This window comes from Nanorana parkeri, unplaced genomic scaffold (assembly GCF_000935625.1).
Source record: "Nanorana parkeri isolate BGI_ZX_2015 unplaced genomic scaffold, ASM93562v1 scaffold785, whole genome shotgun sequence".
Taxonomy (NCBI): domain Eukaryota; kingdom Metazoa; phylum Chordata; class Amphibia; order Anura; family Dicroglossidae; genus Nanorana; species Nanorana parkeri.
Window position 1 is genome coordinate 165,478 of NW_017307053.1, and position 13,600 is coordinate 179,077.

General features: G+C 37.6%; 1 protein-coding gene across 1 annotated transcript in view; it reads left to right on the top strand.

Annotated features, from left to right (window-relative positions):
* The window catches only part of LOC108793878 (collagen alpha-1(XIX) chain-like), a 129,735-nt gene that overhangs the window by 5,355 nt on the left and 110,780 nt on the right, over positions 1-13,600 (top strand). Inside the window, exons 3-5 of the mRNA XM_018564829.1 lie at positions 37-78; positions 7,244-7,297; positions 10,317-10,361. Coding sequence (XP_018420331.1) covers positions 37-78; positions 7,244-7,297; positions 10,317-10,361 — 141 coding nt within the window. The remainder of the gene's footprint in view (positions 1-36; positions 79-7,243; positions 7,298-10,316; positions 10,362-13,600) is intronic.

The following is a 13,600-nucleotide window of genomic DNA, read 5'->3' on the forward strand; positions in this document are numbered from 1 at the left end:
TATATATATATATATATGATTCTGTTCTCTTTAAAGGGGACTCCTGCAGCTGTCATCCCTGGACCACCTGGTCCTCCGGTATGTGTTGAGTTTTATAAAAGACTGTGTTCTTGGTTCTAAAAAAATTGACATACTTATCAGTAAGATTTCTTACCCCACCATTTTTCATTTGAAAATCACACTTTATTATAGTGAGGGAACATGTATTAAACTGTACCAGAACTACTCTAAAGGTGACCATACACCTTACGAATATCATCCGATTTTCCGCGTTTTCGTACGATATTCGCCAGGTTGATGGGCAGTGTACAACCGGAAATACTGTACAATCGTTCTACTTTTGACTCTCCAGCAGGCTAGAAAACTTCTGTCGAATCGTACGAAATTTGCTAGGTTGGTGGCGTTTTCGTACATCAAACATCGCACCATTAACATTGCTAATGCGCAAACATAAATCCGTTCACGAAATTCGGCCAGGTGATTTTACTAATGAGCGCTAATTGAACTATTTGATGGTCTACGCATGATGGGGCCGTCGTACGAAAATTGTTTAACTGTTGGATCATCATACGAAAAAGTTTGTTCGATGATTGCAAGGTGTATGGGCACCCTAACAGAATGGTAGGCCTAATGGAATTATGAAATGTAAATACCCACACAATATACATTGAGCCATTGATATGTAAGGCACAGTGAGCGATGGTCTTCAGATTGTGAACAACAACATCTCCTATAAATACATCAGCCCAGAAAAACTTATATTGGTAAAGTCTGCCCAGAACTTATATTTAAAAGAGAACTATGGGGTAAGTGTTTTTCCCCATAGTTCTCTTAAGGGTCACGTGAGGACATAAACTAGTGTCCTCCCGTGACCCAAAGCTCAGTATATCGCTAGCTACAGCTCGCGGTATACTGAGACCGCCGCAGCTGGGATGGATCCCGACGTTACTGTTGAGATCCACCCAGCTGCATTTTAAATCAATAGGTAGTACAACAGGATTTTTGGAAACACCCCTGTTGTATCAGGGCAAAGAGGCTGCAACAAAACCGTTACCTGTGGCATAAAGATCTCATAATTGGAGTATGCTTGATATAAAAATAATTTTAAAAAATCTGTCACCTTACTTGCAGCTTTTATATCATTTTTATTATGCCCAGTGTATTTTATTGCCGGCATCACAGATAACACCGTCCATAAATAAAAAGTTACTTTTGTTTTCTGGACTCCATGCAATGAACTATTCATTGACATTTTAGATAGCATTCTTGTGATATACTATAGCATCTGGGTGTTCTAGAGCATGTGTAATAGCAACACCAATCTTCAACTTAAAAGTCAGCAAGACACTTGATTATTATTATTATACAGGATTTATATAGCGCCAACAGTTTGTGCAGTGCTTTACAATATAAGGAAGACATTACAATCACAATACAATTCAAGACAAGATGTATAAGAGAGATATACTAAAGGCAAATAGGCTGTTCACTTTGCAAGGGAATTTTCTTTTAGCTTAGTGAATGTGGTGAAGTTCTGCTGACTTCCATCATCCAATCATGTACAAGCAAGAATACAGTTTTCTTTTATTTTCCTTGCTTGATTGGGTATTCTTTGCAAAGTCCCACTGGCAATAACTGCAGAGCTGATAGGAAAATTGTTAGATTCTAAGACAAACATCTACTTTTAAATAATTTTTGGAAGTGGTAATATAAGCTTTCAGCTTCAATTACATTGGGAAAAGCCATTCGCTCAATTAAAAATGGCAGTATGTACCAAGGCCATGGGTCAGGTGGCAGGCAGGAGATAGGACATCGTCTTGTTAGAACAGAAAACAAATCATAGTAACAAACAATTCTAGCGCAGTGTTGAAACAGTAAAATGTTCAACAGCCAAAGTAAAATAAAACTTGCTACTTTTAATGCATTGAACTAATGACTTGTCCCAAAGTAATTAAAGCCAAAGGGTTATATTGCTATTCCCCAACCACAATGCCCCGAGGTTTACTAGGAAGAGACCTAGCTATATGTAGGGACCTTGTTAGCCAATTCCCCCATCCTTCAGAGCACAGGTGCTGAAAGCAGTAAAGTATTAGTATATTGAAAATCTCATCATTATTACAGACTCTAGTATTTTCTTCACAGGCATTTTTAATTATATTTTACGATTTGCCATTTTTTACCCCGAAGATAATTTTTCAAACTGTGTATAAAATTAATGTTAAGATCATAGCATGGTTCTTTTACTGCCATTTAAATTAGAAATTTTCAAAGGTTTCCCAGTTCTTTCTTCCAGTCTGACTGTCACTTCTGCTACATTCGCGCATATAGTCCAACATAAATCATGCAGAACACTTGAAAGACAAGTTAAGGGGACATTAAAAATGCAGTGGCAGATGTTCCAGTACCAATGTGTAAGACTTTTCTTTGTAATTAGAGCTTTGCACTTAGTCAGTGTACAAACTTGGCCAACATAAATTATGAGCAAAGATTACATGCAGATAGTATATATGAGATAAACTTTTTGAATTGTGTGCATTTAAAAATGTGTACATTTAAGCCTTGTGTATGGGAGATTTAAGCTTTTTGTGTCTGGTATAAATGTGTATGTTATAAGCCAGTGCATTCATGTTGTTTGTTTGACATGGATTTTCCTGCTGTACTACATTTTGATGATTGGTGTATATATAAAGCATCAAATCAGCTAGACAATTGGGTGCAACATTCATTGTCACGTCCTATTTTCACATGCAAGAGGCCATGCTACAGAGTTCTAATTTGTGCAGTTGACACAGTGGAGGCTACACACTGATTGATTTTGTTTCAGATGACATATGTTAAATTAATAAAATAACCACAACTGTGAAGTGTAAGGGTCTATCCAACAGGACACATTTGAGGTAGAACCCCACAGTACATAGTGATTGGTAAAATGTGTTGACCTAACAGTTCATTTATTTATATATATATACATATATTTTATGGTTAGTATAAAGCCTGGCTATTAACAGTCAGATTTTGATCTGCAAGATCCATAAATTGATGTACAACTTTGTCGAGGAACACCTCAACTCATTAAAATTGTATGCAGTTTGGTAGTCCATCCCAAAGTGACCATTAAACTGATAATGTGTGTATCTTTATTATTATGTGAACATAAAGTAGGGAATGTTTATTTATAATTTCAGGGTCCAAAAGGTGACCAGGGTCCTATGGTATGTATTTTTAAAATATAACCATTTTGTAAGTTTGTAGCTACTGAGTTTGATTTAATAGATGCAAATAAGCTGTTCACTTTGCAAGGGAAATTTCACTTTAGATTAGTACAGTATATGATGTTAAGCTCCGATGACTAAAATACTAATCCTAATACTATTGACTGAAGCTCCCAAAGGGTCTTGGTCTTGGCGGCTCAATGAGTCCCTGCTACATGATCCCTCAGTAGTGAAGCTACTGAGATGAAACTTTCCACCTACTTTTCTCTGAACACGGCTCAAGACTGTGACCAGAAACATTTCTTGTGAACAGATAGACTTAATCCAGATATCTTAGAATTGGAACTTCCCAATACCTCTATGCAGAAGGGTGCTGCTTTCACGGACGACCTTTTGTTCTTTATCACCAATCCGACTGCTTCGTTACCAAATTTGTTAAAGGAAATCAGTGGCTACACTGCTGTTTCACACTTTCTGATTAATTACTCTAAATCGGATTCGCAGAACATCTCCATCCCAGGAGGATTGTTGACTCCTTACACTCTTACTTCCAGTTCCGCTGGTCCTCCTCTTACATTAAGTACCAAGCCACGTTCATCCCCAGAGATCTATCTCAGGTTATTGCCCTGATCTCCTACATAAGATTAAACAAGATCATCTTCATTAAAAGAAGGGGCAGTTTTCCTGGTTTGGGAGATACAACATCATTAAAATGAACTTCATGCCATGCATCTTATATCTATTGCAGGCCCTTCCTGTGCGTATACCTGCTTCCTTCCTGAAGTCTATTAACAGGACTTTTACCAGCTTTCTTTGGTGGCAGTAGCTGAAATATTTCTTTGTTGTGTGTTATATGTATAAGAATTGTTCCCAAATTACCTTAATATTGGCAAATTTTATTTCACTACATAATACAAGCGAAAGAGCTTCTACTATGCCTGATAACGAAAACCAAAAAACACCATTTCTGAATGGTAGTTGTTAGCACACAAGCACCGGATACTTTACACCATCTGATCAAGTGTAAATCATATCCAGCATGTTTCAGAATACCAACCTGGAGGCACATGGTGTTCCTGAAAATTAAAATGAAAAATCTAAGCAACTGAGCTCACAGGCAAGCAACCCAAAATAATTAAAACAACACTTATAGTTTGATGTTCTGTTATTTCAGTCTTACAGCCAGTGGTAAGTTTATTTTTAGAGCAAGTATGTCTTTTTCAGCTAAGGCACTTGCAGTACTTTTTATACCTTCATAAAAAAGATACATGAAGGCTTTTGTGTGCACAGATTAAAAGGAAAAGATTGCAATATGGTGCCATGCATCACAAAGATGTCTCTTCTAGTACACATAGCATAAATGTCATAGTTCTTTATTTACAGTACATGCAAGTGAATTACCCAGTTAACATCTAGTTAGTTTATATATTGAGTGTCTATCGTTAGTCAGCATAAATAATCCCAAAAAATACAAATCCCATCAGGACTTTAATCTGATATGGATTTTCTGCCATTCATCAATTGGTCAGTGCCTGACAGAGGTCAGTGCAACCTAGTGTTACAATTTAACCATTTGAGAGAGTCAAGATGTAAAAGTGAAGATTTATTTTGTGATCTCCTTTTAAAAATGGGCTTAGCAATAAGTTGGTATTTTGCACCAGAATTGTTCTACTTGTTTTTCTTGTAATTGTTTGCACTGAATGCTTTTTCACATAAACCAAATTCATATTCAGGTATATAACACTTAAAGTTTATTTCTTGTTAACCAAGTCTATGCCACTGCCCTAAGAAAGCTGGGACATAGAAAAGAATTTAAAGCTGGACTCTAGTCAGCTAAAATAAATCCTCATTGAAAACTCCCTCGTCCCCCCTGGATAGCAAGGCTCTTATGCGTGTTTAGTCTAGAGGACATAAAATAAAAATAATTACTTACCTTATTCCTTGTGGTGAAGAGCACCGGCTGCTGGGGGCGTTAGGAATAAGGTAAATAAGACTAATAAGGTAGAGCAAGCATTAAGGCCTTACTATGTCAAAGGGGCTACAAAAAGGGGGTTTTAATAAGCTGATTGGAGTTCAGCAGTTGAACTCCAGGCAGATTTTTTTTTAAAAACTATGAATTTCAAGTACCCCACTGCGACTTTGGGAAGAGTTTACCTCCCAAGAGTAGTGTTTTATCAATATATTTGCACTCCTAATTCACTCCTACCCACTTTTGTTAGATACTTCCCAAGAGTAAGCCCCCATTCACACCTAGGTGTACTGGGAACACGCAGCACATTTGCACACGTTCATGCACGTTCTGTTCCCGCATTTACCGTGTGTCCTTATTGGTTTCAATGGGTTCCTGCACGTGCGGCAAATGTGGAAAAGTATTATATGTAGCAAATCTGCCCAGATGTGTTTAGGGTGATAATGGCACAGCACATTTGTTTCGCATTTGTGATGCATTTCTTGAATGTGCATCAAAGCACACATTTTTGTGTGTGTTTGCCATGTGTACACAAAATTTTCAGGCGTAAATGGGGACTGAATATATTTGAGGTGTTCGGTTCAGAACACCAGGCTGTTATTACTCATGTATACTCTTTTTTTTTTTATGTGTGTACTTTTCTCATCCAATGTATTCAACCAACATACCAATGTTATTTGATTGTTTCTTCCCAAATTGCACTGCTTCTCAACTGTGCAGGAACTACACATACAAACGAATATGCAGCTATGTATTTATTAAAAAGTCAATAACTGTTTCTTTAAATGCAATTATTGTTAATAATTGATTTTAAGTTGGTATCAGCTTCTTCTAATGCCCTATACATCACACACACCGTAAAAGGAATGGATAGTGCTTGGAGCCAATCAGCTTTCATTAGTGTTGACAAAAAGCATATAGACAGCACTAACAGAGAGCAGAAAAGTGCCTTCATCAGTTTGCTGAAGCTACTTTACAATGAATCTGTGTTTTTTAACTGTAGTAGTGAAAAGTCTGGTTACCAGGCTGCTTGTGCTGCAAGGCTGTGAAAATATCAGAACTGGATGAATAGAAGTACAAATCCTGCAGTAGGCAAAATGGCTCCCATATATTTATTATATGTTTAGCTGTTTGCCTTAAGTCCAGCTTTACTTGCAATGACAAATGCAATGGTTACAACTGTGCATTGGCTTCCATATTACAGTCAACATTAGAAAACGAAGGTTACCAAGATAGTTTGCAAAAGAAAAATGTTTTTCATCATTTACAGGCCATGTTTACAGGTTGTGTGGTTAAAATCATATACTATCACATAGCATCTAAAATAAATTGGATGTTAAAGAGAGTACACACCTCCATGATTTTGTTATAAAATTATCATAATTATATATTGCAACTCAAAATGCTTCTCTTTTCACTTACAAGCAGGAGGGTTGTAGACTTGATTTAACTTTACTATGCAAAAATGAACAGGAAAAATTAGCCCTTAACGATTGCTTTGTTTAGCAAGAGATAAAAATGAATTCACGCTTCATAGCCCTTTCTATATTTCCTGTCTGGAGGTGCGCGTATTCAGATCATAATTCAAGCAACTTTGAACCCCCCTTATCCCACGCTTTGGGTAATGTAGTATTTTAACACTGCATTATTACTGTGTTTTATTATACCTATTTGCCCGGAAGAAAAGTGAATCCATTGTACATTTTGTACCTTTTTATTGGGCCAATGTGAAAATTATTCATAGGTGTTGTTGCACAGCACAATAAATTTAATATCTTCAGATGCGCTATCAGAAAATAGGACTTTTACAGCAATTATAGTTTGCTTCAGATACCCTTTGCAGAATTTTATTGTGAAATAAACATGTAGGAGGATAATTAAAACTGTCGCTCAGGCAGCTCTAACAATACTGCAGAAAAGGTGAACTTTGCAAGCTTAAATTACATTCTGTGACAAAGAAAGTGACAGATTTATTGTGTGTTTGGATCTTTTAAATGTAAAATTATCTTTGTCTGTTTGGTCTAATGCAATGCAGGTTACAGTGAAAAGTTATTTGTTCTAGGGAGAAGCTGGTCCTATGGGGTTGCCAGGCCTTGAAGGTCTCCCAGGGGAAAAGGTATGACAGAATAAATTCTTGTTTAAAGTTTTATTCCTTACCATCTTCACTAAGCATAGTGTTCTGTTGTAGTGAATTTAGTTTTTTTTGCCTGCTTTAGTGAGATATTTTCAGGCAAGCCCTCTGTCAAGTTATATAGTTGAAATGGACAGGACACACTAACAATGATAGTGCAGACTGCGGGCATCTTGTAATGACATTTAGATGGTGATTTCATGATCACTTCAATAAAAGGAAGCAGCGCAACAGACTATGGATTCAACTACAGTACAACAGTTACAACATATACATGCACTTCACAGCCTGTTTACTTGACAGACGTATTCCTTTAAACAGCTGATCATTCAGCTGAAATGGAATCTAAGGGACTCAAACTTGCAATGAGCTTCAGGGCCTAAATTATGCTGACAACTGGGTTGGCTAATGAGACAAACTTGAGAGTAAATGTCCTGGTTTAAAACTGTATAGCCCTTTTTTCTCTTTCCTGTAGAATAGAAAGAAGTAGATCCCCTGTCACCAAAACAAGATTTGGAGGGAAATGTATCAATGGGTTCCGATGACAGCTGTCTAACAGGAATTGCCTTTTATGTTGTAGAAATCTTCCCTCATTTTCTGTTGCATCTCTGGGAAAAAAAGTGAAGGGGATCTCCGCAATGAGACAGACAGCAAAAAATAAACTGGCAGGGATTCTAATCCTTCCATATTCTAAGCAAAAGTAGTATGCAACAGGAAATGAGGGAAGATTTCTAAAAAGCTAAAGGCAATTCCGGTTGCCATTGGAACCCATTGATACATTTCCCTCCCAATTTTCCACATTGCCCAGCTAAGCATTGTTTTACTTTTTTCCCCAAACATTTGCAATCCTTGTATTCCTGACAGCTGCTCAGCTCCCAGCTCAGCTTCCCTAAACTTCCTGTCCAGTACTCGATCACAAAGGACAGTACAGACTCCAGCAACTGTTCATCTACTAGCTTGGAGAAGGGAGGAAAGGGGGCCTGTGGGGGAGGGAAGTAGCTTGATTTGTGGTGCCTGTGTGTTTCTGGAGCACAAAGCTTACTACCACACACCAGGGTGACTGCATAGCACTCTGCTTGAGAAAGGAGTCACTCTAAAACAGGAAGTGGGGAACAGTGCTCAGGCGACCAGCTGTTTCTGCAGGAAACTAAGACTTTTAATCATCAAGGAGCAGCATTTATTGTAAGTGATTTCATCAGCATTTGAAGTAGTTTAAAATCATTTTGACTTTAATATCACTTTAATAGTGGAAAAGGGGTACAAGATGGCAGGACCTGATAGTGGACGAGGGGTAAGAGTCAGCAGAAGAGAATAATGTAAGCAGATTAGGAGGCAGTGGAACCTGATAGTGAAGAGGCATCAAATAGTGCAGGAGGTGGGGAGGCAGTGGGACCTAACAATGGAGGAGAGGTAGGAGGCAGCAGGACCCTAATGAAGTAGGAAGGTGGGCAGGCAGTGGGTACCCTGATGGTAGAGAAAGGTGAGGAGGAAGAAGTAGGACCTGATAGTGTAGAATGAGTAGGAGGCATAAGGATCTGATAGTTGAAGGGGTCTGGAGGCAGCAGGAACTAATCTTTAACAGATTTGTCTGCACACAATAATAAAATATGTTAGATCTACTACATTTGGCATGCTGCTGCATTTTTGTATTTACAGTTACATTTAAAATTGTAACAGTATATTGGTCGATGCAGCCAATGAAGCAAATGCATTTTTTCATGCTAATCATTTTCAGGTTGAATATTGGTAGGGTATGTGAATCATTTGGTAGTGTTGCTATTCTTACACGGGCAAATTATTGGCAAAGGTCACCGATACCCTCTGATAATATGTAGTATATTATTTTTATCAGTATGAATCCATTATGAAATATTCTTACTGAGTATTCTTAATTAAACATACAATGAGTGGCCAGATTATTATGACCACACGACGTTTGTAGGCAAATTAGCTATAATTAGCTATAATTTCGCGCTGAAGTTGCTAGAGGTCCAGACCATTATAAATAGGGAAGCAGGTTGTTTACCACGACAGTAGAAGTTATTTTTTTCTGAAGATATGGGTAAACAATGCGATTTAACAGCCTTTGAATGTGGGATGATTGTTGGCGCTCGGAGCCATGGAGCGAGTATCGGCAAAACAGCAGAATTTGTTAAATGTTCAAAAGCAGCTGTTGTTAAAGTGTTTAAAGACTGGACTGTCAGTCTAAAATCTGGGCCTGAACGTGCGAATTATGGCCGTCAGTGACTAGTCAATGTTAGGGCAGAACGGAGAGTGGCAAGACTGGTACAAGACAACAGAAGAGCAACAGTGCAGTGTCAGATTCCTAGCATCACTTTTCAACATCTCGTGGAGTCATCTCATGGCCCAACGTAGTACTGATGGGGAGGTCATAATAATCTGGCCACTCAGTGTATTAGCCTTGTATGTTGTATTTATATACATGCATTTGATCAATAAATAGACAGTTAGTTGCTCTACTTATCTTTCAGGAAAATAAAGTTATCATTTCACTCATTGCACTAATCTGGATCTAAAAAAGAAATAGAGATGAAATGAGATTTAAAATGTTTCCTAGAGTCTGCCCCAAAGGCACATATTATGACCTAAGGGTTTCTAAAAGCTATAAATGTAGAATGGGATGACTACATATATTATCCTTTAGCTTACAATATGCAAAACATTTGGAGAATGCACAATACAGAAGTAACTTGGCATGCTGAATTGACTCAACACTGCATAACTTCCCATGAGGTCCACTTATCCTCATGCAATAATGTTTACATATTTGCAGAACAAAGACATAATGGAGGATTCTGACTAGCAAGATTAGAAGTGTCAACTGGATTAGCTAATGAATTATATTCTTCGCTAAGCATTGACAAAATGTATATGACAAACTGCTGCTCTTTCAGCCATAAATATATCATTTGTCTCTCTTGTTTCATAAATAAAGCATGCTCTGGATTGCTAAACAGGATTGTGTGCATTATTTGTGTCCTAGGGAGATCGAGGACAAATTGGTCCACCAGGAATTGCTGGAATACCGGTGAGTAGATTTGGCAGATTTTAAAATGGAATAATGAACAATACTGAAAATGCATATACAATATACATATTACAATTCCTCTCCTGAATTCATGTAAGAATACTAAGCAAAATATATTCTAAAAATGCTTTTTTTGTTTTCTTTTTTGACTCTAAATACATTGCAGTGAATTGTGTTTGAGAGTATTACGATATGTTTTTTTGACTAAGATAAATAGGTTTATTCAATAAGACAAGGAACACAATGTACGGTTCTATATTCCGTAAGAACCATTTCATCAGAGTTCATCTTTTAGATACATAAACAGATGGCTCTTTATGGGTAATACACTTTGCACCTCAGTTTTGCTCTTTGCACTGCCTTACTGAATGAACTAAACTAAATCAAGTGAAAGTTGAGCATAATTTGGTTTACGATTGTGATATCTTCTGTTTTCATAGTTATAGGGCTTACGGTATATTAGCTTTCATATACAAATATTTTCTAATTACATAAGGATTGGGTGCTATACCCTATATTTAATCCAGATGTTGCAGCAGTTGAGCAAGTCTGACAAGTGCATGAGCAAACAGAACTGAAGCTGTGCATCGTAATTCATGAAGTTTGCTTTGCTAGTACAGGACATTTAGTCCTCCTCTGGCTTCAAATGCATAGTGACCTTACAATGGCATGGCCCATGGAGAATAAAGGAAAGAGAGGAATTTAAACTCTGGCAGGGGGCCCCAAAATGTTACAGATATATAACTTGGTAATGTTCTGCATTTTACCTCTATTTACTCACCAGTTGCTTTCCTATATGTAATTATAAATTAAATACAACAAAAGGTAGCTGTAATCCCTGGGACTATGTATGAACGAGAGTGGGAAACTGTAGAATAGACTTGTTGCACCTTTCTATGTTATGAGCTTTCATTATTGTCTACCGTATAATTTCTAATATTAGGAAAATTGAAAAATAAAGAATTAAAAAGAAAAGGGTTTTCCACACAGCAGACAATATTTTAGATTATTTGACATTTGAAATAAGAGTATACCCCTCTTAATTTATTTGTTTATTTTGCCTTTTTTTATTTCTGTTTTTAATTTTAAATATAATTTTTTTATTGACTTTATTGTAAGCCTTCTTTAACTATATCAGTGCTGACAGGATAAATTACTTTGTAAAAAACAAAGGGTTAGGGTTAAAGCTGAACTCCAAGCTTACATGCAACCTTACATTGGCCCAGCTTGTCCCAGTGTAAGTGTGCTTATGCCATACCTGATCAGCTACTAGGGATTCTGTAAAGCACTGTAGTTGCCCGGAGCAACTACAGTGATGGCTGTGATCATCCAGGTCCTAAACTGTGCTGTGCTAAGGGGCTTCCCCTCTGTTCTGAAAGCACAAGTGGGTTGCTCACTTAGCACAGTAGCCATTCCGAGAATGCCTAGGATTAATATTGATGAATACTAGGTGCTATCTGACTGGGTGAGGGGTGGGGATGTCATCAGCTGTCCCTCATCCAATCAGTGCACCCCTTGTGTTTATTGATAAAAAATACCAGACTTTCTCTAAATGGTCACTGTGCTGAGTGAGTGCCCCCCCCCCCGTGTTTTCAGTAAAGAGGGGAAGCAAGCACATCACAGGACTCGGAAAACCATACCTGATCATACGATCAGGTATGACATATGCATACTTACACTGGGACAACCTGGACCAATGTAAATTTGCAAAATAATTCATACCTGGAGTTCAGCTTCAAAGTTCAACTATACTGAAAGTGAAATAAAAAACAGGACTTACACTACAATAAGGCATATAACAGTGAAACAATCTTAATAATGCAGATTAACTTTATTAAATATCTGATTCTGACTGTGTCTGCCACTTCCTCCACAAAGGTGACAATGCTGCAGAGACTGCAGTGAATGATCTGCAACATTGTCACATTCTAGAGCCACACAGAATGCCTTCATCACACATGCTGAGTAGGAGGGTTATCAGTGGTGACCCCTCCTCTCTCTGCCAATCAGAGCTGTCCAATGTGATGATTTTCAAAGGGAAAAGAAGAGGATTCCTTCACTCTTCCGAACAGGTAAGGAAAATGTAATCTATTAATAGGAAGAGAGGGAGCGCTGCCATTGGAAAAGAATCATACCAGGGAGGGACTTTAGACTTAAAAAAAAAGATGAAATGACCAAAAGAAGATCAAATCAAGGGCAGTACAATGAGGATCGGAATGCCAGGTACAAAAATATGAAGTTTTATTTAATGTATTAAAAAAATGTGAGTTACTAAAAAATTAATTGCATGTTACCTGCATGTCAGGTAACAAATTCCCGGTCAATCAAAACAAACAGCGCTGTTTGTGACCAGACGATATTACACAACGAACTATTGGGATGCTGCCGAACAAAAAGAAAGTCTTTTCAAAGTGAAAATTGTTCCCCTACCTACGGCTTTATAAAACAACGAGTGGTCGAGTGATCTGACTCCCTGAACGTGATCTGGAACATCACGGCACCTGTGAGTACCCCCAATTGTGGATCTACACACTGTATGGTTAAACATGGTTTCCATGTGTGATAAAAACTCCAGGCAACACTCCTTAGCAAACTGAAGGACTGTATTCATTTATACCACATCAATGCCGGCTGAAGCAACCTACACCATATAAATCTGTTTCATATTTATAGCTGTGACTATAACAACTATTTATCCAGTTATATCATCCTTTTGGTGGATAAAAAGATTTCCGAATCCAGCGGAGAAGCAAAAGCTATTCAGCTGCCATCCCATAGTCCCTTTTTTTCATTTACTATATCTCGATTTGAGACATCTACCAGCAATCAATAAAACAAGGATTGTACATAGAACAATATCGTAACTCTGAAAAGTACAAGCATGCATATGTACTCAGTACTGGTTAATTGCCCCCTAGTGCTGTTTTGCTCCCATTTTGTGAGCAGTACCGGTCAAACATATATGCTGATCAGCTTGTTGGAGTATGTATTTTAATAGGGTGTACTGGTGGTGGCCAGTAGGTGTGTTTTTTTTTTAGTAATTCAACATTTTTTAATACGTTAAATAAAACTTAATATTTTTGTACCTTACCAGGCACTCTGATCCTCATTGTACTGCCCTTGATTTGATCTTCTTTTTTAGAGTTCTCCACAGTAGAGGATTGTTTTTGATAGCCTATGGTTGATAATACCCTCTGTACTTAGGGTGAACTAAATTCTGGGCTTGGTCTCTGGGTATC